The sequence below is a fragment of the Zalophus californianus genome, chromosome 1 (assembly GCF_009762305.2).
Source record: "Zalophus californianus isolate mZalCal1 chromosome 1, mZalCal1.pri.v2, whole genome shotgun sequence".
NCBI lineage: Eukaryota > Metazoa > Chordata > Mammalia > Carnivora > Otariidae > Zalophus > Zalophus californianus.
This window is the reverse complement of record NC_045595.1, coordinates 54251857-54273600: the sequence shown is the minus strand read 5'-3', so window position 1 is coordinate 54273600 and position 21744 is coordinate 54251857. Positions and strand designations below refer to the sequence as shown.

The 21744-nt window shown below is 51.8% G+C and overlaps 1 protein-coding gene across 6 annotated transcripts in view; it reads left to right on the top strand.

The window, feature by feature from the left end:
- The window catches only part of PLXND1 (plexin D1), a 59555-nt gene extending 40367 nt beyond the window's left edge, over nucleotides 1–19188 (top strand). For 4 of the 6 annotated variants that reach the window (XM_027585083.2, XM_027585082.2, XM_027585080.2 and 1 more), the window contains 16 exons: nucleotides 6330–6437; nucleotides 6534–6646; nucleotides 7512–7616; nucleotides 8150–8280; nucleotides 8667–8865; nucleotides 10126–10272; nucleotides 10458–10614; nucleotides 11414–11517; nucleotides 11601–11664; nucleotides 12464–12498; nucleotides 12760–12864; nucleotides 13387–13550; nucleotides 14736–14883; nucleotides 15974–16114; nucleotides 16278–16352; nucleotides 16617–19188. In XM_027585083.2, the coding sequence (XP_027440884.1) occupies nucleotides 6330–6437; nucleotides 6534–6646; nucleotides 7512–7616; nucleotides 8150–8280; nucleotides 8667–8865; nucleotides 10126–10272; nucleotides 10458–10614; nucleotides 11414–11517; nucleotides 11601–11664; nucleotides 12464–12498; nucleotides 12760–12864; nucleotides 13387–13550; nucleotides 14736–14883; nucleotides 15974–16114; nucleotides 16278–16352; nucleotides 16617–16733 (1913 nt within the window). In that variant the 3' untranslated portion in view covers nucleotides 16734–19188. Of the gene's footprint in view, nucleotides 1–6329; nucleotides 6438–6533; nucleotides 6647–7511; nucleotides 7617–8149; nucleotides 8281–8666; nucleotides 8866–10125; nucleotides 10273–10457; nucleotides 10615–11413; nucleotides 11518–11600; nucleotides 11665–12463; nucleotides 12499–12759; nucleotides 12865–13386; nucleotides 13551–14735; nucleotides 14884–15973; nucleotides 16115–16277; nucleotides 16353–16616 lie in introns of those variants that run through there. The other 2 variants (XM_027585081.2, XR_003518211.2) reach the window with 2 other exon arrangements.
- The last annotated feature ends 2556 nt before the right edge of the window (nucleotides 19189–21744 follow it).

Genomic DNA, 21744 nt, shown 5'->3' with positions numbered 1-21744 from the left:
TTTTTTAAAATATATTTTTATTTTATTTTATTTTATTATGTTATGTTAATCACCATACATTACATCATTAGTTGTTGATGTAGTGTTCCATGATTCATTGTTTGCATATAACACCCAGTGCTCCATGTAGTACGTGCCCTCCTTAATACCCATCACCGGGCTAACCCATCCCCCCACCCCCTCCCCTCCAGAACCCTCAGTTTGTTTCTCAGAGTCCATAGTCTCTCATGGTTCGTCTCCCCCTCCGATTTCCCCCCTTCCATTTTTCCCTTCCTTCTAATGTCCTCCATACTATTCCTTATGTTCCACAAATAAGTGAAACCATATGATAATTGACTTTCTCTGCTTGACTTATTTCACTTAGCATGATCTCCTCCAGTCCCATCCATGTTGATGTAAAAGTTGGGTATTCATCCTTTGTGATGGCTGAGTCATATTCCATTGTATATATGGACCACATCTTCTTTATCCATTCATCTGTTGAAGGGCATCTCAGCTTTTTTCCGCAGTTTGGCTATTGCAGATATTGCTGCTATGAACATTGGGGTGCATATGGCGCTTCTTTTCACTACCTCTGTGTCTTTGGGGTAAATACCCAGTAGTGCAATTGCTGGGTCGTAGGGTAGCTCTATTTTTAATTTTTTGAGGAACCTCCACACCGTTTTCCAAAGTGCCTGTACCGACTTGCATTCCCACTGACAGTATAAGAGGGTTCCCCTGCTGTGTAATCTTTTAAATGTTTCATAATTTTTTGACCTTTTAAATGTTTCACAAGTTAATACCTGGTCATTGTGGAAATGATTGAAGCTGATAAAAAACAGAAAGAGAACAAAAATCACCCATAATTCTCTCACCCAGGGAAAGTCACTGTTTACCCCTATTTTTTTATTGAATTATAATTGACATACAGTATTATATTAGTTTCAGGTACACAGCATAGTGATTCAGTATTTTTATACAGTTAGCTCTGTCACCTTACAAAATAATACAATGTTATTGACTATATTCCCTATGTTGTACATTAGATCCCCGAGGCTTATTTATTTTATAAGTGGAAGTTTATACCTCTCAATCCCCTTTACCTATTTCATCCAATCCCCCACAGTCCCCCTCTGTCAACCACCAGATTGTTCTGGTGAACAAATGTATCTATCTATACAATCTAGAACAGATTGTATCTATGAGTCTGTTTCTGTTTTGTTTTTTTAGATTTCACATGTAAGTGAAATCACATAGCATTTGTCTTTCTCTGTCTGACTTCATAGCATAATACCCTCTAGGTCCTTCCACATTGTCACAAATGGCCAGATTTCATTCTTTTTCAAGGCTGAGTAACATTTCATTGTATCTATATACCGCATCTTCTTTATCCATTCATCTATCCATGGACACTTGGGCTGCTTACTTGTCTTGGCTGTTGTAAATAATGCTGCACTGAACATATGGATGCATGTATCTTTTTGAATTAGTTATTTCTTTTTCTTCAATTAAGTACCCAGAAGTGGAATTGCTGGGTCCTAGGACAGTTGCATTTTTAATCTTTGAGGAACCTCCATACTGTTTTCCACAGTATGATGGCTACATTGATTTACGTGCCCACCAACAGTTTACCAGGGTTCCTTTTTCTCCACAGCCTCAGCAACACTTGTTATTTCTTGTCATTTTGATACCAGCCATTCTGACAGGTGTGAAGTGATATCCCTTTGTGGTTGTGATTTGCATTTCCCTGATGATTAGTGATGATGAGCATCTTTTCATGTGTCTGTTGTCCATCTGCATGTCTTCTTTGGAAAAATGTCTATTTAGGTCCTCTGCCCATTTGTTAATCAGATTGTTTTTTAGTTGTATGAGTCTTTATATATTTTGGATATCAACGTTTTATTGGATATTTTGTTTGCCAGTATTGTCTTCCATTTATTTAGTAGGTTGCCTTTTTGTATCGTGGATGGTTTCCTTTGCCATCCAAAAGCTTTTTAGTTTGACGTAGTCCCATTTGTTTATTTTTGCTTCTGCTGCCCTTGCCTGAGGAGACAGATCCAAAAAAATACTGCTAAGACCGATGTCCAAGAGCTTACTGCCCATGTTTTCTTCTAAAAGTTTTATGGTTTCAAGCCTCCCATTTAAGTCTTTAATTCATTTTGACTTTATTTTTGTATATGGTGTAAGAAAGTTAGTCTAATTTCATTCTTTTGCATGTGGCTGTCCAGATTTCCCAACACCATTTATTGAAGAAACTGTCTTTTCCCCCTTGTGTATTCTTGCTTCCTTTGTTGAAGATTAATTGGCCATGTAAGTATGAGTTCATTTATAGACTCTATTCTAGTCCATTGATCTCTGTGCCTGGTTTTAGGCCAGTACCATACTGTTTTGATTATAATAGCTCTGTGATGTAGTTTGAAATCTGGGAACATGATACCTCCTGCTTTGTTCTTCTTTCTCAAGATTGCTTTGGCTATTTGGGGTCTTTTGTGGTTCCATTTACATTTTAGGATTACTTATTCTAGTTCTGTGAAAAATACCACTGGTATTTTGATAGAGATTGCATTGAATCTATAGATTGCTTTGGGTGCTCGCTTCAGCAGCACATATATGTAGATTGATTTGGGCAGTAGGGGATTTTAACAATAATTCTTCCAATGTATGAGCAGGGTATAACTTCCCATTTTTTTGTTTCATCTTCAGTTTTTCTCATCAATGTCTTAGTTTTCAGAGTACACGTTTTTTACCTCCTTGATTAAATTTATTCCTAGGTATTTCATTCTTTTTGATGCAATTGTAAATGATATTGTTTTATTTCTCTTTCTGAATAGTACTTTATTAGTGTATAGAAACAATAGATTTCTTTGTATTAATGTTGTACCCTGCGACTTGACTGAATTTGTTTAGTAGTTTTAATAGTTTTTTGGTGGAGTCTTTAGGGTTTTCTGCATATATTATATCACCTGCAAACAGTGACAGTTTTACTTCTTCTTTTCCAATTTGGATGCCTTTTGTTTCTTTTTCTTACCTAATTGCTGTGGCTACGACTTCTAAATGCTATGTTGATCAAGATTGGTGAGAATGGGCATCCTTCCTGATCTTAGAGGAAACACTTTCAGTTTTACATCATTGAGTTTGATATTAGCTGTGATCCATCCTATATGGCCTTTATTGTGTTGAGGTATATTCCCTCTATATACCTACTTTGTTGAGAGTTTTTATCATAAATAGATGTTGAATTTTGTCAAATTCTTTTTCTGCATCTATTTAGATGATCATATGATTTTTAGCCTTCATTTTTACGTTAATGTGGTGTATCACGTTGTGTGATTTGTGGATGTTAAACCACCCTGTTGTCCCTGTGATGAATCCTACTTGGTCATGGTGTATGATCCTCCTAATGTATTGTTGAATTCGGTTTGGTAATTTTTTTTGCAGATTTTTGCACCTTTGTTCATCAGTGATATTGGCCTGTAGTTCTGTCTCTTTTTTTTTTTTTTTTTTTTTTGTAGTGTCTCTGTCTGGTTTTGGTATGAGAGTAATGCTGGCTTCATAAATGAGTTTGGAAATGTTCCTTCCTCTTTAATTTTTGGAATTATGTCAAGAGGATAGGTATTAACTCTTCTTTCTTTTTTTTTTTAATTTTATTTATTTGACAGAGAGAGAGAGACACAGCGAGAGAGGGAACACAAGCAGGGGGAGAGGCAGAAGGAGAAGCAGGCCTCCCGCTGAGCAGGGAGCCCGATCTGGGGCTCGATCCCAGGACCCTGGGACCATGACCTGAGCCAAAGGCAGTTGCTTAACGAATGAGCCACCCAGGGGCCCCTTAACTCTTCTTTAAATGTTTGATAGAATTCACCAGTGAAGCCATTTGGACCTGGACTTTTGTTTTCGGGGAGTTTTTTGATTACTGATTTATTTTCATTACTAGCAATCAGTATATTCAGATTTCCTATTCCATGATTCAGTCTTAAAGATTGTATATTTCTAGGAATTTGCCCGTTTTTTCCAAATTGTCTTATTTGTTGGTATATGACTGTATAGTATTCTTATCTTTTGTATTTCTGTGGTATCAGTCATAATTTCTCTATTTTCATTTCTGATTTAATTTAGTCCTCTTTTTTTGTCTTGATGAGTCTGGCTAAAGGTTTGTCGATTTTGTTTCTTTTCAAAGAACCAGCTCTTGGTTTCATTGATCTTTTCTATTATTTTTTAGTCTATTTTGTTTATTTCTGCTCTATCTTTATTTCCTTCCTTCTCCTAACTTTTGAGTTTTGTTCTTCTTTTTCTACTTCCTTTAAAGTTATATCATTTGAGACTTTTCTTGTTTCCTGAGGTATCACTGTGAACTTCCCTCTTAGAATGGTTTTTGCTGTGTCCCAAAGATTTTGGACTGTTGTTTTTTTTTTTTTTTCATTTGTCTCTACATATTTTTTTATTTCCTCTTTGACTTGTTTACACATTGGTTGTTCAGTAGCATGTTGTTTAGCCTCTACATGTTTGTGCCTTTCCCCATTTTCTTCTTGTAATTAATTTCTAGTTTCATACTGTTGCGGTCAGAAAAAATGTTTGATATTTCTTCAGTTTTCCTAAATTTATTGAGGCTTGTTTTGTGGCCTAATGTGTGACCTATCCTGGAGAATGTTGCCTGTGCACTTGAAAAGAATGTATATTTTGCTGTTTTTGGTTGGAGTGTTCTGTATGTACTGTTAAATTCATCTGGTCCAATGTGTCATTTAAGTATGATGTTTCCTTATTGATTTTCTGTCTGGGTGATCTATCCATTGATGTAAGTGGGGTGTTAAAGTCCCCTACTCTTATTGTGTTGCTGTCTATTTCTCCCTTAGGCCTGTTAATATTTGCCTTGTATGTTAGGTATGTTCAGTGCATTGATCTTTACAAATGTTACAATTCTCTTATCAGATTGACCCCTTTATCATTATGTAGTGTTCTTCTTTGTCTTTTATTACAGTCTTTATTTTAAAGTCTATTTTGTCTGATGTAAGTATTGCTACCCCAGTTTTTTTTTCATTTCCATTTATATGAAACATGTTTTTCTACCCCCTTACTTTCAGTCTGTGTGTGTCCTTAGATCTGAAGTGAGTCTCTTGTAGGCAGCCTATAGATGGGTTTTGTTTTGTTTTTTAATCCACTCATCCACCCTATGTCTTTTGATTAGAGAAATCAGTCCATTTATATTTAAAGTAATTATTGAGGGTGCCTGGGTGGCTCAGTTGGTTGGGCGACTGCCTTCGGCTCAGGTCATGATCCTGGAGTCCCGGGATCGAGTCCCGCATCGGGCTCCCTGCTCAGCAGGGAGTCTGCTTCTCCCTCTGACCCTCCCCCCTCTCATGTGCTTGCTCGCTCTCTCATTCTCTCTCTCAAATAAATAAATAAAATCTTAAAAGAATAAAATAAAGTAATTATTGATAGGTATGTACCTACTGTCTTTACATTAATTGTTTTCTGGCTGTTATTGTAGTTTCTCTCTGTTCCTTTCTTCTTCTTCTCTCTCTCTTCCCTGTGGTTTGATAGTTTTCTTTAGTGGTATGTTTAGTTTTTTTTTTCTTTTGTGTATTTTATATGTTTTTTCTTTGTGGTTTACCGTGAGGTTCACATATAATATCTTACGTATATAATAGTCTCTTTTAAGCTGATAGTAAGTTAATTTTGAACACATTCCAGAGCTTTATGTTTTTACTCCCCCATTTTATATATATGTATAAATAAAATATATATACATATTTTAAGATTTATTTATTTATTTTAGAGAGAGAAAGAGAGCAGGAGTGGCAGAGGGAAGAGAGGATCTCAAGTAGACTCCTCAATGAGCATGGAGCCTGATATGGGGCTCGATCTCATGACCCTGAGATCATGACCTGAGCCGAAACCAAGAGTCGGACGCTTAAACCAAGACCCAGGCACATCCCCCCAGCATTTTATATTTTTGATGATCACAGTTTACATGTTGATTTTATGTATCTTAACTAATTATCATATTTTAATTAATTTTACTACTTTTGTCTTACCCTTTATACTTGCTTTATAAGTATTTGACCCACTGTCTTTATTTTATAATGTTTACCACTATCTTAAAACACACATACTTCTTTTTATAAGAATGGGACGTCAGAATTATTTTCCTGGGTGTCCCCCAACCCTTTCCCCGGTAGGAGGGGAGGACTGCAGGCTGAGGGCACCCGTCCACCTTCCCACACCCCGCCCAGAGGAGGTGGAGAGGAAGCCAGCAGGACCTGTCCCTCCAGGCCCGGGCCCTGTGCACTGCCATGTGTCAACCGTTGTTTTCCGAAGGGCTTTCCGGGCCTGACCTGTCTCTTTGCTGCCCGCAGCCCTGTTCGTCTTCTGCACTAAGAGCCGCCGTGCGGAGCGCTACTGGCAGAAGACTCTGCTGCAGATGGAGGAGATGGAATCTCAGATCCGAGAGGAAATCCGGAAAGGTAGCAGGGTGCGGCCCAGGCGGGGCTGTGGACCTTGGCTTTGCCAACTGGGCAATGGGTTCGAGAGCTACTCCCAGCTCCCTGCCAATCCACCAGGCTTTGCCGAGCTGCAGACGGACATGACTGATCTGACCAAGGAGCTGAACCGCAGCCAGGGCATCCCCTTCCTGGAGTATAAGCACTTTGTGACCCGCACCTTCTTCCCTAAGGTCAGCCAGCACCCTTGCCAGCCACCTCAGGGGCTCCTCGATCTCTTTCTGAGCCATGCCAACCTAGAGGGCATTTTTAAGCAGATGGGAAAACGTGGTGCCACGTGGTCCCCTTGAGCAGTGCATAACCTGCATGCATGCTCACGGCAGCCTTGGCCACCTGCCCTCACCTGCCAAGGGAGGGGGCCCAGTTTTTCCCCTCACTTCTCTTCTCTACTCGTTTGATGTTTGATTGTCCGTACAGAAGCCAGCTACTAGCCCCACTCTCCTTTCACTGAGGGGGCGAGCAGGGGTGGCCCAGGCTCCCCTAGGTCCCCGGTGCCCCACCTACCTCTCTCAGCACTGGGTCCCTTCCCAGCCAGGCTTTTGGTCTCTAGAATCCCTTCTCCTGCCCTCTGGACTCTGCCTCAAGCCTCCCACCCCTCTTTGTGTTCCAGGGGCTACCTCCCTGTCCCCGCCTTCCCTGCCTGGCCAGAGCATTTATGCTGGTGGCCAGTGACCTGCCTCTTGCCCTGTCCACACTGCTCACCACGCAGCGGCCCTAACAAGGCCATACCACGGTCCTTGCGGGCCTCTCTGCTCTTTCTTCCACTCCGTGTGCTCGGCTGCTTTTGCTTTCTCTTAAGCCTCATGCCCTCTTACATTGCACACCTTGCATCATGAGGTTCTGCTCCTTCCTTTTCCCCCACGAAGCCCCTTGGGCCAGCCCTCCCTGCTTCTCTGGACCCCTAAGGCCCCTGGGCATGGCCTGCTGCCCCTTCTTCCTTTACAAGGTAACCCTTTACATTTGTTGAGCGGCCCTTGCATGCCAGTCACGGGAGACTGCAGCCCTGCTGAGATGCTGGGGGGTGGTCTACCCCAACAGTGCTCCTCCCTCTATGAAGAACGTTATGTACTGCCCTCCCAGACCCTCAATGCCCAGGGCAGCTCCACGGTGCAGGAGACCCATCCACTGCTGGGAGAGTGGAAGGTGAGTACCCCATGCACATGCGTGCATATACACACAGGGCTGCCTCAGAACCACCCCACCCCTCTCTGGGCCTCACTTTCCTGTTCATCTGATCCATTGGTCCTAATCACAGGGAGTTGGGAGGAATCAGTCACTGGAAGACACTGAGTCCTCCATCCCAGGAGGCATTCAAGGTGTAACACCATTCAGGGTGTTAGAAATGCTGACCCTAAGCCAGGTGGCGAGCGGAGAGGATTGGTCCTTTCTGGACATCCCACTCCACCTGCTGCCTAGAGAATGGAAAGCAAGAGGGTCCTAGGCACAGGGACTCTGGGTTACCTCCAGGCACCCTTGACCTTCTCTGAGCCCTCCTTTTCAACTCAACTGAGCCATTATTCCCAATCATGGGGAGTTAAGAGACATCTGCCATGAAAAGGTGGTGAGCTTCCCATCCCAGGAGGCGTTCAAAGAGCCATTCAGGGCATTATAAGTGCTGACTCCGAGGCCAGGCAGAGACGCCAGACCCCTGTGGACAGCACCGACTGCTTCCGCAGATCCCAGAGAGCTGCCGGCCCAACATGGAAGAGGGGATCAGCCTGTTCTCCTCGTTGCTCAACAACAAGCACTTCCTCATTGTCTTCGTGCATGCGCTGGAGCAGCAGAAAGACTTTGCAGTGCGTGACAGGTCAGGCTGCGAGGCTCTGGGAGAGGGACAGGGGCCCGCTGGAGGCCACACAGCCTGTCCTGGCTTGGCCTGGCCAGACCCAAGCCCGGGGCAGTTTGCAAATCGCCTTGCCTGCTGGGCAGTAGGCATCCACCCAGCACCGGGCCCCCACATGCCTCCCTTTCCTGGGCCTGGATTCCCAAGATAGGAGCCCACAGGCACGGTGGTTGCTGTGGCCGTTAGCGAAGGTGGCCCTTTCTCCAGGTGGGTTTGAGCTGTATTCACCCACAGAGGCATACCTGGGGCCGCCAGGTCCACGGGGCAGCGCCGGAGCCCCACACCACACATGCCTCGGATCCCGGGGCCTCAAGGCGCGGCTGGTGCTGATGCCCCGCGCCCCCGTGCAGGTGCAGCCTGGCCTCCCTGCTGACCATCGCGCTCCACGGCAAGCTGGAGTACTACACGGGTATCATGAAGGAGTTGCTGGTGGACCTCATCGATGCCTCGGCCGCCAAGAACCCGAAGCTCATGCTGCGGCGCACGGAGTCCGTGGTTGAGAAGATGCTCACCAATTGGATGTCCATCTGCATGTACAGCTGTCTGCGGGTGAGGCGGGGCCGAGCCCGCCCCCCTGCCAAGCCTTCCCTAGGACGAGCGTCACGTATCTGACTTGGTTTCCTCCTCATGCCAGCTCTATCAGGAGGGGTCCTCACGCCCTTTGTGCAGATGAGGAAAGGGGCTCAGGGAGCAGGGACAGGGCTCTAGGGTCCATTATACAGCTCAGGGAAGGAAGGCCTGGCTTCCCGGCAGGGGCTCAGAGCACGCTCCAGGGGCTTTGTTCCAGATAGTTTTCATAGTCATCAACACCCCCTTCCCTTGTGTGCCTTTGGGCCTGGCTCTGGGTTCAGATGATAAATCAGGCCCAGTCCTAGCCCTTAAGACTCCCCCAGGCTTAGAGGAGACAGATGCAGAAATAGCAATTAAAATACAGAGCAGTGGGTGCCTGGGTGGCTCAGTTGGTTGGGCAGCTGCCTTCGGCTCAGGTCATGATCCTGGAGTCCTGGGATCGAGTCCCGCATCGGGCTCCCTGCTCAGCGGGGAGTCTGCTTCTCCCTCTGACCCTCCCCCATCTCATGTGCTCTCTCTATCTCATTCTGTCTCTCAAATAAATAAAATCTTTAAAAATAAATAAATAAATAAATAAAATACAGAGCAGTAAAGGCCACAGAGTGGCACTCAAGTGCTGAGGCCTTGGACCCGGCTGGAGGGTTCAAGGTGGCTTCCTGAAGGAGGCCCTAAGCTCAGGTCTGAGGGCTTAGTAGGAGGGCAGGGGTATGAGGCCCAGCCTGGCCCAAGATGCTCTCCGCTCACCAGCCTGGGAGTTGAGACCACATCCTGTGTTCTGGTTCCACCTAAACTCACCCTGGGTGGCTTAGCAGAGTCACGGATCCAGGGTTCAAGTCTAGCTCTGCTACTTCCCCCCTGGGTGACCCTGGGCAGGTTGATTGTCCTCTCTGAGCCTCAGCAGTGAGGATGATATCCCATACTGGGAAGAGTTGCTGGGATGACCAAATGAATGTGCCTGCCCATAGCCAGTGGTTTTCTGCCTCAGAGTCCACGGAGACACTGAGGGTGGAGGACAGGAGGCGGGGGAGATGGGGAGAATGGCACTAGGATTCCAAAGTGGGGGTGTTACCCAGGCAGCCATGGAGGTGTTGGTACAGTGGGGTGGGGAAGGCGTTCCAGACGGGGGCCACAGCATGGCCAAAGGCTTGGGGGCTGGAATACGGAGGGTGGGCAGCGAGGCAGTGGGGGCTGGGCTGGGCAGGCTGGGCCTCAGCCCCTGACAGCCCGTGCCCACCCCAGGAAACAGTTGGGGAGCCATTCTTCCTGCTCCTGTGTGCCATCAAGCAGCAGATCAACAAGGGCTCCATTGACGCCATCACAGGCAAGGCCCGCTACACGCTCAACGAGGAGTGGCTACTGCGGGAGAACATTGAGGCCAAGCCCCGGGTGAGTCGGGCAGCTGGGCGGCCAGGTGGGAACCATCTCCCAGGCTGGCTGGGAGGGGGATCCTCATGCCCGGAGCACCCTGACCCTAATCATGACCCAGCCGCCCTGGGCAGGTTGTTGCCCTGCCTGGGGCCCAGGGTAGTGATGGGAGGAGCTTGCTGACTGTCTCCTCCTCTCTCGTGCAGAACCTGAATGTGTCCTTCCAGGGCTGCGGCATGGACTCGCTGAGTGTGCGGGCCATGGATACGGACACGCTGACACAGGTGAAAGAGAAGATTCTGGAAGCCTTCTGCAAGAATGTGCCCTACTCTCAGTGGCCACGTGCGGAGGACGTTGACCTCGGTGGGCAGGGGCGGGGTGCCGGGCCTCAGCATTGGGCTACTCCAGTGGGAACTGTCCCCTGCCTTGGTGGCATACTCCTTTCACTCAGGAAATGTACATTCATTGTGTCCCTGGGGACATGGAGATGATTAGACAAGGTGCCCATCATGAAGGAGCTCCTATTCTGGCAGGGAGATGGGTACTGCAGTGTGAGCAAGCTGCAGACAACAGCAAAAAGGATTCAGGAAAAGCTTGCTCAAGGAGGGGCAATTGGAATGGGTTTTGAAGGATGCATAGGTGTTCTGGTTGGGCCCAAAAGCTGCCATTTGTTCTGTGATCACAGGCCCTGTTCCAAGCACGAGGTTGTGATAATAAATGGGCGCAGTGACTATTCAGAGCAGGGAGCTCACTGGGTCTGGCCTGTAGGGGCCGGGATAGGCTATGAGATGAGGTTGGGTAGGCACTCAGTCACCCAGAGCCTGGAAGGGCAGAGTCAGTACCTAGGGATCACATACTTTCCATGACTCCCACTGTCCTTTGCACAGATGGTACCTTTTCTTATTTCATCAGCAATGGTAAAGTAACAGCCTCGAGGACGAGGGCATTGCCAGACCTCCTGCTCTGGGCCCACCACCACCCTCTCCTCTGGATCTTTTTTCTCCTCCTCATTTTACGCACGGAAAAATACAGGCTCAGAGAGAGGCATGGCTTGCCCTACGTTCCACAGAGAGAGCCAGAGACCTCTCCCCGTGTGGGCCAGGCTGGTGCTGCCCCCTCCAGCCAGCTCCCTGTCCCTGACACCCTGTTCCCTGCCCCCCAGAGTGGTTCGCCTCGAGCACACAGAGCTATATCCTCCGGGACCTGGATGACACCTCAGTGGTGGAAGATGGCCGCAAGAAGCTCAACACACTGGCCCACTACAAGGTGGGGTCCCCAGCCCTACCTGTCCCCCACTTGAACCTTCCCTAACCTCTGACCTCTGACCTTGGCCTCTCCCCTCCTGTCAGATCCCTGAAGGTGCCTCCCTGGCCATGAGCCTCACAGACAAGAAGGACAACACACTGGGCCGAGGTAGCACCGGTGGATGCGGGGAGGGGGTCAGGCCAGGCTTTGGCCCCTCTGAGCAGCCCTAGTAGGGAAACTGAGGCTTTAAGAGGCAGGGCTGGGCTGGGCTATGGTCTCCTTGGTTGGGGCAAGGGCCAGGCCAGGCCCCTCTGCCCCAGTACTGCTTAGGCAGGGCCTGCTGCCAGGCCTCCTCAGGCTGGGAGCCTGCGGGCAGCCAGAGAGAGGCCCCAGGAGGGCGGGATGTGGTTTCAAGAGGTCTGGGAAGCTGCCAGGCTGGAGGGGGGGGGACTGGCATGGCCATCTGGGCTTTGGGCTGTGTCCCTGCCTCAATCCCACCCCCCATCCGCACCCTCAGGCTCCCAGGCCTAGCTGCCCAGCTGCCAGGCATGGGGTCCTAGGCTCCTTTTGTCACAGGGTCCCCTGCTAAGGTCAGGAGCAGGATCTTGGGTGTCCCCCTGCCGTTTACGAGGTCTGGGCTGGCAGGAGCCCTGGGCGGGGCAGCGGAGAGGGTGAGGGCAGCCATCCCGTCCCCCTGGGGGGGTCTCCCCCATGTCCCTCTGTTTCTCCTTGTGTACATCTCTCTCTCGTGGCCTTTTTTTCTCGGTCTCATTCCCTATGTGTCTCTCTGGATCTCTCTCTCCCCTCTTCCTCTATTTGCATTTTTCTGTCTCTCTCCCTCTCACTTTCTCCAGGTATTGCTTTGGATCTCTTGCTCTCTGCCGCTCTCCCTTTTTCTGTCTCCATTTCAGTTTCTCTCTCCCCCCCTCCTCTCTCTTGTTTATTTATTGTGTTTTCCCTCTCGCAGTGAAAGACTTGGACACAGAGAAGTATTTCCATCTGGTAAGTGCCCGGCCTCTGGCCCTGGGGGTGCCCGCCCTCGCTGGGTGTGGACTTGGCTTCCTGCCACCCTGGGGCTCTGGGGAGAGTACTCCCAGGCCCTGGGAAAGGCCAGGGATTGGGGAGCAGGGATGGGTCCCTCCTCCCTTATGTGCCACGAAGCGTCTGTGGAGCCAGGTACCTGTGGGTCGCAGGATAGGACCTCCCACAGGACGGCCCAGGATGGTGCCGGGCGCTGGACTGACCACTGCCCCGGCCTCCCAGGTGTTGCCCACGGACGAGCTGGCAGAGCCCAAGAAGTCCCACCGGCAGAGCCACCGCAAGAAGGTGCTACCGGAGATCTACCTGACTCGCCTCCTGTCCACCAAGGTGGGCCTGGCCTCTTCTCCCCATCAACTGCGCCCATGCCAGGGTGTGCGGGGGGGGGGGGGGGGGGCGGGGGGGAGCTCTTCTCCTGTGGGGCTGGATGAGCTCCCCCTGCAGGAGGCTCAGGGCTTTGTGTTGCTCCTGAGGAGGGGTTTGCTCACAGCCGTGAAAGGTGCCTGACAGACAACTTCTGTATTAGCCAACGTGATAGGGCAGCAGAGGCCCAGAGGGGGTCGGTGCTGTCCCCGAGGTCACACAGCTCAGGTGGCAGAGTCATCACCCCGGCCCTCCCAGTTCCCCCACTCTGGGCCTCGGTGTCTGGGATCAGTCCTTACAGTGCCCCTGGGGGGAGGATTCCACTAACCCATTTCATACACAAGAAAACCAGGGCCCGGAGAGGTTAGGTGACCAGCCTGATGTACATGGCTTTCCCATTCACTTTGGGCTCCCTGGGGCTACCAGAGGTGCCTATGCACCCTGCCCAAGTGGTCCTGGGCTGACGGCAGCCACCCCACTCCTCTGCAGGGCACACTGCAGAAGTTTCTGGATGACCTGTTCAAGGCCATCCTGAGCATCCGTGAGGACAAACCCCCACTGGCTGTCAAGTACTTCTTTGACTTCCTGGAGGAGCAGGCTGAGAAGAGGGGGATCTCCGATCCTGACACTCTGCACATCTGGAAGACCAACAGGTTGGTGGGCCAAGGGTGTGGGCAGGCAGGGAGGGATGCGTAGCTTCGTTGTTCCCATGTGGGCGGCACTCATGCAGGGGTTCAGAGCCTGGTCTCTCAGCCCACCTGCCCGGATTCAGTCCCTGTTTTGCCACTTCCTAGCTGTGTGACCGTGGGTAAGTGACTTCACCTCACTCTGCTTTAGTCTTCCCAGCTGTAAAACCAGGGGATAAAAAGGAATCCACCTTAATTGTAAGAATTAACCAAAAGCAAGCGTGATAGAAGTTTTGCCCTTGGCATCATCTCTCTCCTCTACTCCTTTTGGGTGGGTACCATCAGCTCCATTTTATAGATGAGAACAATGAGGCTCACAGAGACGTGCCTGCCCAAGGTCAGGCGGCCCTCGCTGGGGCAGAACCAGGCTCAAAGCCATGTGATCTGACTCCCATACCCAGTCCGTAGCCTTCCTTTAAGGCATGTCTTTCTTAGCTTTCTGGGTCACAGAACCCCACAACTTGTTGAGAACTTCAGCCTGAACCTCAGGAGATGTGACACAGCCTAGAAGTTTCCGTGCCGTTGCAGGGGCTTCTCAGAGCTCTGGTGGCGGGGGGTTGTCCATGCACTTTAGGCTGCTGAGTCACTGTGTGGCCCTGGGGTGGGGGTATTACCAATCCTCTCGGGCCTCCTGAGGCCAAGGCCAAGAATCCAGACCCCGCCCTCCCCCAGCCCTTTCTGGCTGCTCCGCGGCCCCGGCTAATGGTGGAGTTCCTGCTGCTGGGCAAGGGCTGGAAGGAGGAGCCATGTGCTGCCAGGCAGGGCGGGGTTGGGGGGGTTCTTCTAATGAGAACCAGGACCGGGCTTGAGGCTCCCCTGTGAGAACAGCAGGATCTGTGGGGGCTGGGGGCAGGCGTGAAGGTAGCCGGGCCCTGCAACGCCTGCCCCGGCATCCTGCCCCGCAGCATGCAGCAACCTCGGCTCTTGGCCCCTCTGCCGCCCCAGCCGGCAGGGATGGCCGTCCACCCCCTTTGTGGATGAGCACACTGAGGTTCTGTCTTGGGGGGAAGCCTCTCTGGCCTGGAGGAGTAAAGCCAGCCTGGCCTCGGCACCTGGCTGCCTCCCTCCTGCAGCCCCCCTCAGCGACCCCTCCCTTTGCTGCCCGACCCTCCGGGTGGGCTCACAGTACCTCCATCACCCCCATTCCCACAGCCTTCCTCTCCGGTTCTGGGTGAACATCCTGAAAAACCCCCAGTTTGTCTTCGACATCGACAAGACGGACCACATCGACGCCTGCCTCTCTGTCATTGCTCAGGCTTTCATTGATGCCTGCTCCATCTCGGACCTGCAGCTGGGCAAGGTCTGATGCTCTTGGGCCGGCTGCCCACGGGCTGGGCGGGAAGAGGGGGCTCAAGGCTCTTTCTGGTAGGGGACCCCAAGGAGCTCAGGTTTGGGGGGCATGGGATGAACAGGGACCTTCCAACTGGGGCATCTAGATGCCCAGAACCTGGCCCCGGTGGTCAGAAACTCTGCACCCACCTCAGTTGTGCTCAGCACCACCTTCCAACATTTAGGCCCTAGAGCCAGGCCCCGGGAAGCCAGTAGCAAGGTGGGAAACCGGTGTGGTCAGGTGCAACATCATGAGAGTCAGCCAGGCTCCCAGCAGCAGGTCTGCTGGTCAAGAGCCCTCCAAGTGGGCACTGAGTGAAGGAGTGGGCAGGGGGGGAACAGGCAACCGAGACCCCTGAGCTGCACACAGGAGGGACATCCCTGAGACCTCTGTCTGTGGGGAGAGGACCTGGCTGGCTTTAGAGCGGGGAAGAGGAGGGAGAATAGCCTTCTAGGCAGAGGGAAGTACCTGGCCAAGGGCAGAAAGGCATGAGAGCGTGGATGCTGTGAACATTAGTGAGATGGTCTAATGCAGGATGGCGGGTGCACGGCCCTGCCGTCAGCCCCGGACTTTCAGAGGCCATGAGAGAGAGAATGCCATCACTTCTCACATACGGCCTCCGCAGGCAGGATGCCTGTGACAAAGCCCTGCGAGCATCCTTGGCACGTTTTGCTTTCGGGTGTTGGAAACATACAGTGGGAAATATTCCACTGAGCCAGCGATCAGGCTTCCAGCAACCTTAGCCACCAAGACCCACAACCCTAAGCAAGGATCTTAAATGAAACACCCTGCAGGCAACAAAGAGCTGGCCCACAGCCCGTGCACCTTTCCCCCTAAAGGAAGCAGGTCCCCCTTCAGCTCATCCCCTGACAGTGCCCTAGAAAATAGGGCGGGGGTTCCATGCCAAAGGGCAGCACAGGGAGGGGTGAAGAGCCCCTGCCTGGTCCAAAGCCGGCTGTGACGGGGCCAGTTGTCTGGCAGTGGGGACCTGCGCTGGTCCAGAAACAGACAGGTTTGGTCTCCAGCCGCCGCCTTAACCCCGCTACTCCTCTCTGCCCAGGATTCGCCAACCAACAAGCTCCTGTACGCCAAGGAGATCCCTGAGTACCGGAAGATCGTGCAGCGCTACTACAAGCAGATCCACGACATGACGCCGCTCAGCGAGCAGGAGATGAATGCGCACCTGGCCGAGGAGTCGCGGGTGCGGCCGGCTCCAGAGGGGTCTTGTGGGCACAGGGGTGGGAGCTGACTTCCCGGGAGGGGCTGTGGGAAGCTGGGGGTTTGTGTGTAGCCACCACCATCCATCCCCGCCGGGCTGGGCTGGAAGGGTGGGGTAACCCCCTCTCCCGCCTTCTCCCTCGTAGAAATATCAGAACGAGTTCAACACCAATGTGGCCATGGCTGAGATTTATAAGTACGCCAAGAGGTATCGTACACAGGTGGGTACCCTGATGTGAGGCACCCACCCTGAGGCCCGCGGTGCCCCCCCCCCCCCGCCCAGCCCTGTCCACCTCCTCTCTGCTCAGGAAAGCCCCAGGAGAGGCTCAGGCTCACGTAGTCACACCTTGGAACATTTGCGCATTCGGGACCCGGTGCCAGCCGTAGACATCCAGGCAGTGTTGTCTCCCCGCCCCTTCTGCGGTGGGGGCCTCTGGGGCTAGGGCCTCGGGCTGTGACCCAGCAGCCCCTTGCTCCCCCCTCAGATCATGACTGCGCTGGAGGCAAACCCCACTGCCCGGAGGACCCAGCTGCAACACAAGTTTGAGCAGGTGGTGGCTCTGATGGAGGACAACATCTATGAGTGCTACAGCGAGGCCTGAGCCTGGGGGAGATGCACCGCCCTCGACTTCACTTTGTGCCCCGTGCCTCAGACTCCGGCCGGGAAAGGACTGAGCAGGGTTGGCTTCGGGGGGCGGTGGGGGCGGAATAGAGGGGCTTCTCTGAGCCAGGCAGAGGAGTCCCCCAGCCCCGGGCCCCTCTGTCCCCTCCCACCTGTCCCCAGATCTGATCTCTGGGTTGGGGACTTGAAAGCCACAGCCAGCCCCTGGTAAGGCTCCCGCCACCCCCCGAGCACAGCCTGGACGGAGCCCCCAGCTCTGCCACCACCACTGCTGCTGAGAGCCCTGCCCCACAGGGCCCAGCGCCCTCCGACAGAGACGAGCCCCCAGCCCACAGGCCACAGCCAGAAACACTACCTCATCCAATGTGGCAGAGGGGAGGCCTCCTTGAACCAGCCCTCGAGTGGTTTCTGCTTCAACCACCAAAATGTTCTCTCTGGTTTTGGTCACCCAGAGAGGACTGTGGCGACAGTTTCAAGTGGCGTCAGATGCTGGTCACTGGAGCAGCTGCCGGTGGAGCAGGCAGCGCCCACTGCCCGTGGGCAGGCTCTGTGGGCTCTCCCACAAGCGGGAGGTGGGGGTGGGCAGAGGACCAGGGGACAGGTGCTGAGCGCTGCTGGGCTGGAGGGACCAGGGGCTAAGTCGTACCAAGGCTGTAGCTGGGCTACTTGATCTTGCTGGAAGTGTTTCTAAAGATAGCACCACTTTTTTTTTTTTAAAGCTTTTATATATTAAAAAACTTATCACGCGCCAACTGTGAATAGCTGCCGCTTGTGCAGAGGACCCGGGGAGGGGTCCCCAGGGGCTCCCATCACAACACTGGAAAGGACTGTTCCAGAGGACAGGCAGACCTGGCAGAGACCACCCCCCCAACCCCAAGGCCCTGAAAAAAAAAAAAATCACCCATTCGGTTCCTGTCAGAAGCCACCCTCCGTGGCTGAGCCGGCTCCCCGCCCCCCCGCCCCCCCCCGCCCTGCCCTGCCCGCAGCAGACCCAGCCAGCACTGGGACTGGCTCCGAGCCCGTGGGGGCTGGGCTGGAGGGGGTGGCTGGGAAGCTCTGGAATCTTCTTTGTAATAAAAGCCTGATGGGAAAAGCTGCTGTGGGCTCCAGCCTTTATCCTGAGATGGCCACGGAGGGAAACGTGTGCTCATAGTAGAAAGGAGACGGGCAGCCAGGTGTGGAGCCCGGCCTCGGCCATGCTCCTGTGTGCGGTTTAGGGAGGCAGCGGCACAGTTCAGTGGGACAAGGTCTGCTTGCCCTGGGCCTGGCCCACAGCTGACCTCCCTGGGCTTAGAGAGCACCCATGGGACCTCCAGGAAGATGTCATTGCGGCTATGTGCCACCTACCCCTAGGCAGGCCCTGCTCCTATTACCTTTATAACAGGCCTGTGAGGAATGGAACATTATACCCATTTTACAGATGTAGAAATGGACCCTCAGCACGGTGGAAGAATCCCCACAGGTCATAGAGCCAGGCAGCAGCAAAGTGAGGACCCAAGCCACGTTGCGTGGGCCCCTCATTCCTCCATTTTGTGCTTCCTCCAGGCAGTCTCCACAGTGGGCCCCAAAAGTGTGGGGAGGTCAAGGTGACAACCTAGGAAGAGAACTGATGTTTACACATGCCCCCTGACTTTCTCATCAATCTTGAAAACCCCATTTTTTCATGTGAGGAAATACGCAGTTTCCCCAAGGCCAGTGTAACCCTAGACTGTTCCCAGCTGGGCAGTCCACTCCTCAGGATAGTTAACCTTAGTTGGGGTCAGCACCACCGCAGAACCCCCAGCCCAGCCAGCGGGCTCTGGGCCTGAGCTGGGGGTGAGGTTCATCACCGTCCCCCAAAGAAAAGGTCATTAGAGAACTGGCTCCAAATTAGAAGCAACTCAATCATTTTTCCATCATAATGGGGGAAAAAATGAAGCACCCATTTATCAAGAATACAAACTAGGACAGAAAAATTCATACAATTTAAAACAAAATCCCACAAATACCAGTTCTAGAATTAATGAGAACAGAGAAGTGAGAAAAGAAAAATAAACAATTTTTGGCTTTAAAAATAGCCTTTTCCTGTAGGGGCTCCTGGGTGGAGACAGATTCTTTATCTTTTCAAATTTTCTATTCTGAGCACTGATTCCTTTTCATTAAGTAGCAGATTTTCTAATTTAAGTTATTGACACATTTGATAGGGATTTTTTTTTTTTTTGGTGTGATTTTAGAATGAATACATGTTTCCTGCAGAAATGTCAGGAAATCAAAGCCACCCTAACCCACCCATGGTTCGTGTCCCAGAGAATGCTGGTCCAGATCGTGTGCCCGCCTGGGCCGGGGGCTGAGTAAATCTGGGACCCGGGTGTACGCACCATTCTGTAACCTGTGTTTTCCCCAGGCAACAATATGTCAGTGACATCTTTCTGTGGCATTAAATATTCTGCAGCCTGTTGTGATGCCTGCTGAACATGCAGTTCCTTCTTGAGGTTTAGAAACACATTGACACATGGCAGAAAACTCTAGTTTCTGGGGTCATTTCTCAACACAGAAGGTGGGAGACCTCTGTGAGTCACCCACAGTTCTTATCTGGGGCCCTGAAGACTGCCTTGCAGCGACAGGTGTCCCCTCACTGTCTGAAGGTCATGGGAGGTCATGGACACTTCGGTGCAGTGTCCTTGAGCAGGGAGGAGACTCGACCATGTCTCATGGGTGCTGGATGCTGTCCGGCCTCTGCTAGGCCAGGGGTACTCACCTGCTCCTAGCTTGTGGAGGTGCGAGGCCCAGGGATGCCATCCCAGAGCCTGGCCTGGCGCCTCCCACAACCCCCTGCCCAACCATGAAAGGAGTAGAGGCACAACCAGACCCTCTCCACGGAAAGTGCCAGCCCAGCCCCTCCCGTCTGCTCACAGTACCCTTGGGGGCCTGCTGCCAGCCACATCACAGACACCCCAAGGAAGATGGCAGCCCAGCTAGAAGCAGCCTCATGCGGGATTCGAGGAAGTGCGGGCAGGGCTGAAGGAGCGGGGGCAGGAAGGAACTGTCTGATGCTCCCTGCTGGCCTGTGTCGGTTTCCCTTTGTGCCCCTTCTGCCCCCTTTCCCAAGTCTCGTCCAGTTTCCCTCCACCTCCCTTCTAGTTCACCCTGTCCTCCACCCCTCCCTGGCTCAGCTGTCACCCCTCAACGAGACTGCGTCTCAGCAGCCTCCTGCCCGGGCTGAGTCCTCACCCCAGGAAATTGTCAGCGTGGAGTCACCAGGCTGTGTCCACCCCAAACTATAGACTCATCCTTGACCCCTTTCTTCCACCCAATACTTCAACAAATCCCATGCACCCTGCTTAAACTTCTCTCCAGAACCCACCGCTTGTGAGCCCTCCCTCCACACACGGCTCTCCTCACCTGGACCACAGCGGGTTCTCCTCGCGGCCCATGCCCCCTGCAGTCACTCTGCTGCTCACTGTCCTCTAACAGCCCCTCCCCACCATTACAGTGAAACCCCAAGTTCTTCCCCTGGCTTACAAGGCCCTTCCCCATCTGCCCTGGTCTACCCCACGGTCCTTGCTCTAGGTTATCTACTGCTGCGTAACAAACCACCCCAATCCTCAAAGGATTAAAACAATAACATTCATTTATAGGACCCCCTGCCCATGGGGGATACGTTCCAAGACCCCCAGTGGAAGCCTGAAACTGCAAACAGTATGAACCCTATATATACTATGTCTTTTCTTAGACAGACATACCCACGATAAAGTTTAATTTATAAATTAGGCAGAGTAAGAGATCAACAAGTAGTAATAAAATCGAGCAACTGTAACACTATACTATAATCAGAATTATGTGACTGTGGTCTCTCTCTCTCAGAATAACTTATTGTATGGTACTCACCCTTCCTGGAATGTGAGCTGATAAAAGGTCCATGTGTGGAAGTGCAGCGAGGGGTAGGACAGAGGCACTGTGACGTAGTGTTAGGCTACTATCGACCTTCGGATGATCCATCAGAAGGAAGGTCACCTGCTTCTGGAGCATGGCTATCCACAGGTAACTGAAACCACGCAAAGTGAAACCGCGGAAAGGGGGGGGGCACTATTGTATGGTCCTTGCGCATCTGCCACTGGGACAGGGTTCAGCAGGGAAGGCTCGTCCCTGTTCCATGTGGTGTCAGCCGAGGCAGCTCAACTACAGCTAGAAGTTCCAATTCCAAGGTGGCGCACTCCTCTGGCTGGCAAACTGGTCAGGGATGGCAGCTGGGGCTGACAATCGGGGTGCCTCTGTTTCTTTCCACCAGCTGCTTGGGCTTTCCCACAGCATATGGTGGTGGGGTTCTAAGAGCAAGTGTCAAAGCAAAAACAAAAACAAACAGGACACGGGGAGTAGAAGCAGCCAGCCTCCCTAAGGTCTGGGCCCAGAAACTGTCATAATGTCCTTCCCACTGTATTCTACTATTCAAGCAATCACAGAGCCCAGAGGTAAGGGGCGGGGACATAGACTCCACCTCCCCATGGGAAGAGGGTCACAGATGTTTTTAAAGCAACCCTGAACCTCATCTCCCATTACTGTCCCTCCTCATGGAACTCCCGAAGGCTCTTAGAGCCTGTCAAGTATGTTTCCACCACAGGGCCTTTGCACTTTCTCCTCCTTCTGATTAGAGCAGGGCCCCGCTCAGTAACTTGTTGAATGGTCCTCTCCTTAGCCAGAGGACTCTTTCTTAAACACACACTAACCATATCTAGTCTCTCCCCTGCCTATAGCCCTTCCTGCCTAGCCCTCACTGTCTACCTTCACTTGTCCACCACATCCCCCACCCTCCTCCCTACCCCATGCTCCTCTCAGAGCCACAAACCCCCTCCTTCCACCACACTGTCCAGCCCCACTTCACATGCTGGGCCCTCTGCCTGCAGTGCCCTTCCCCGCCTAAGCTGTCTTCTGCTCATCCTTTAGAACCAAAAGCCACCTCCTCCAGGAAGCAGTCCCAGATCTCAGGCTGGGTTTAACACCCCTCCTGTGCCTCC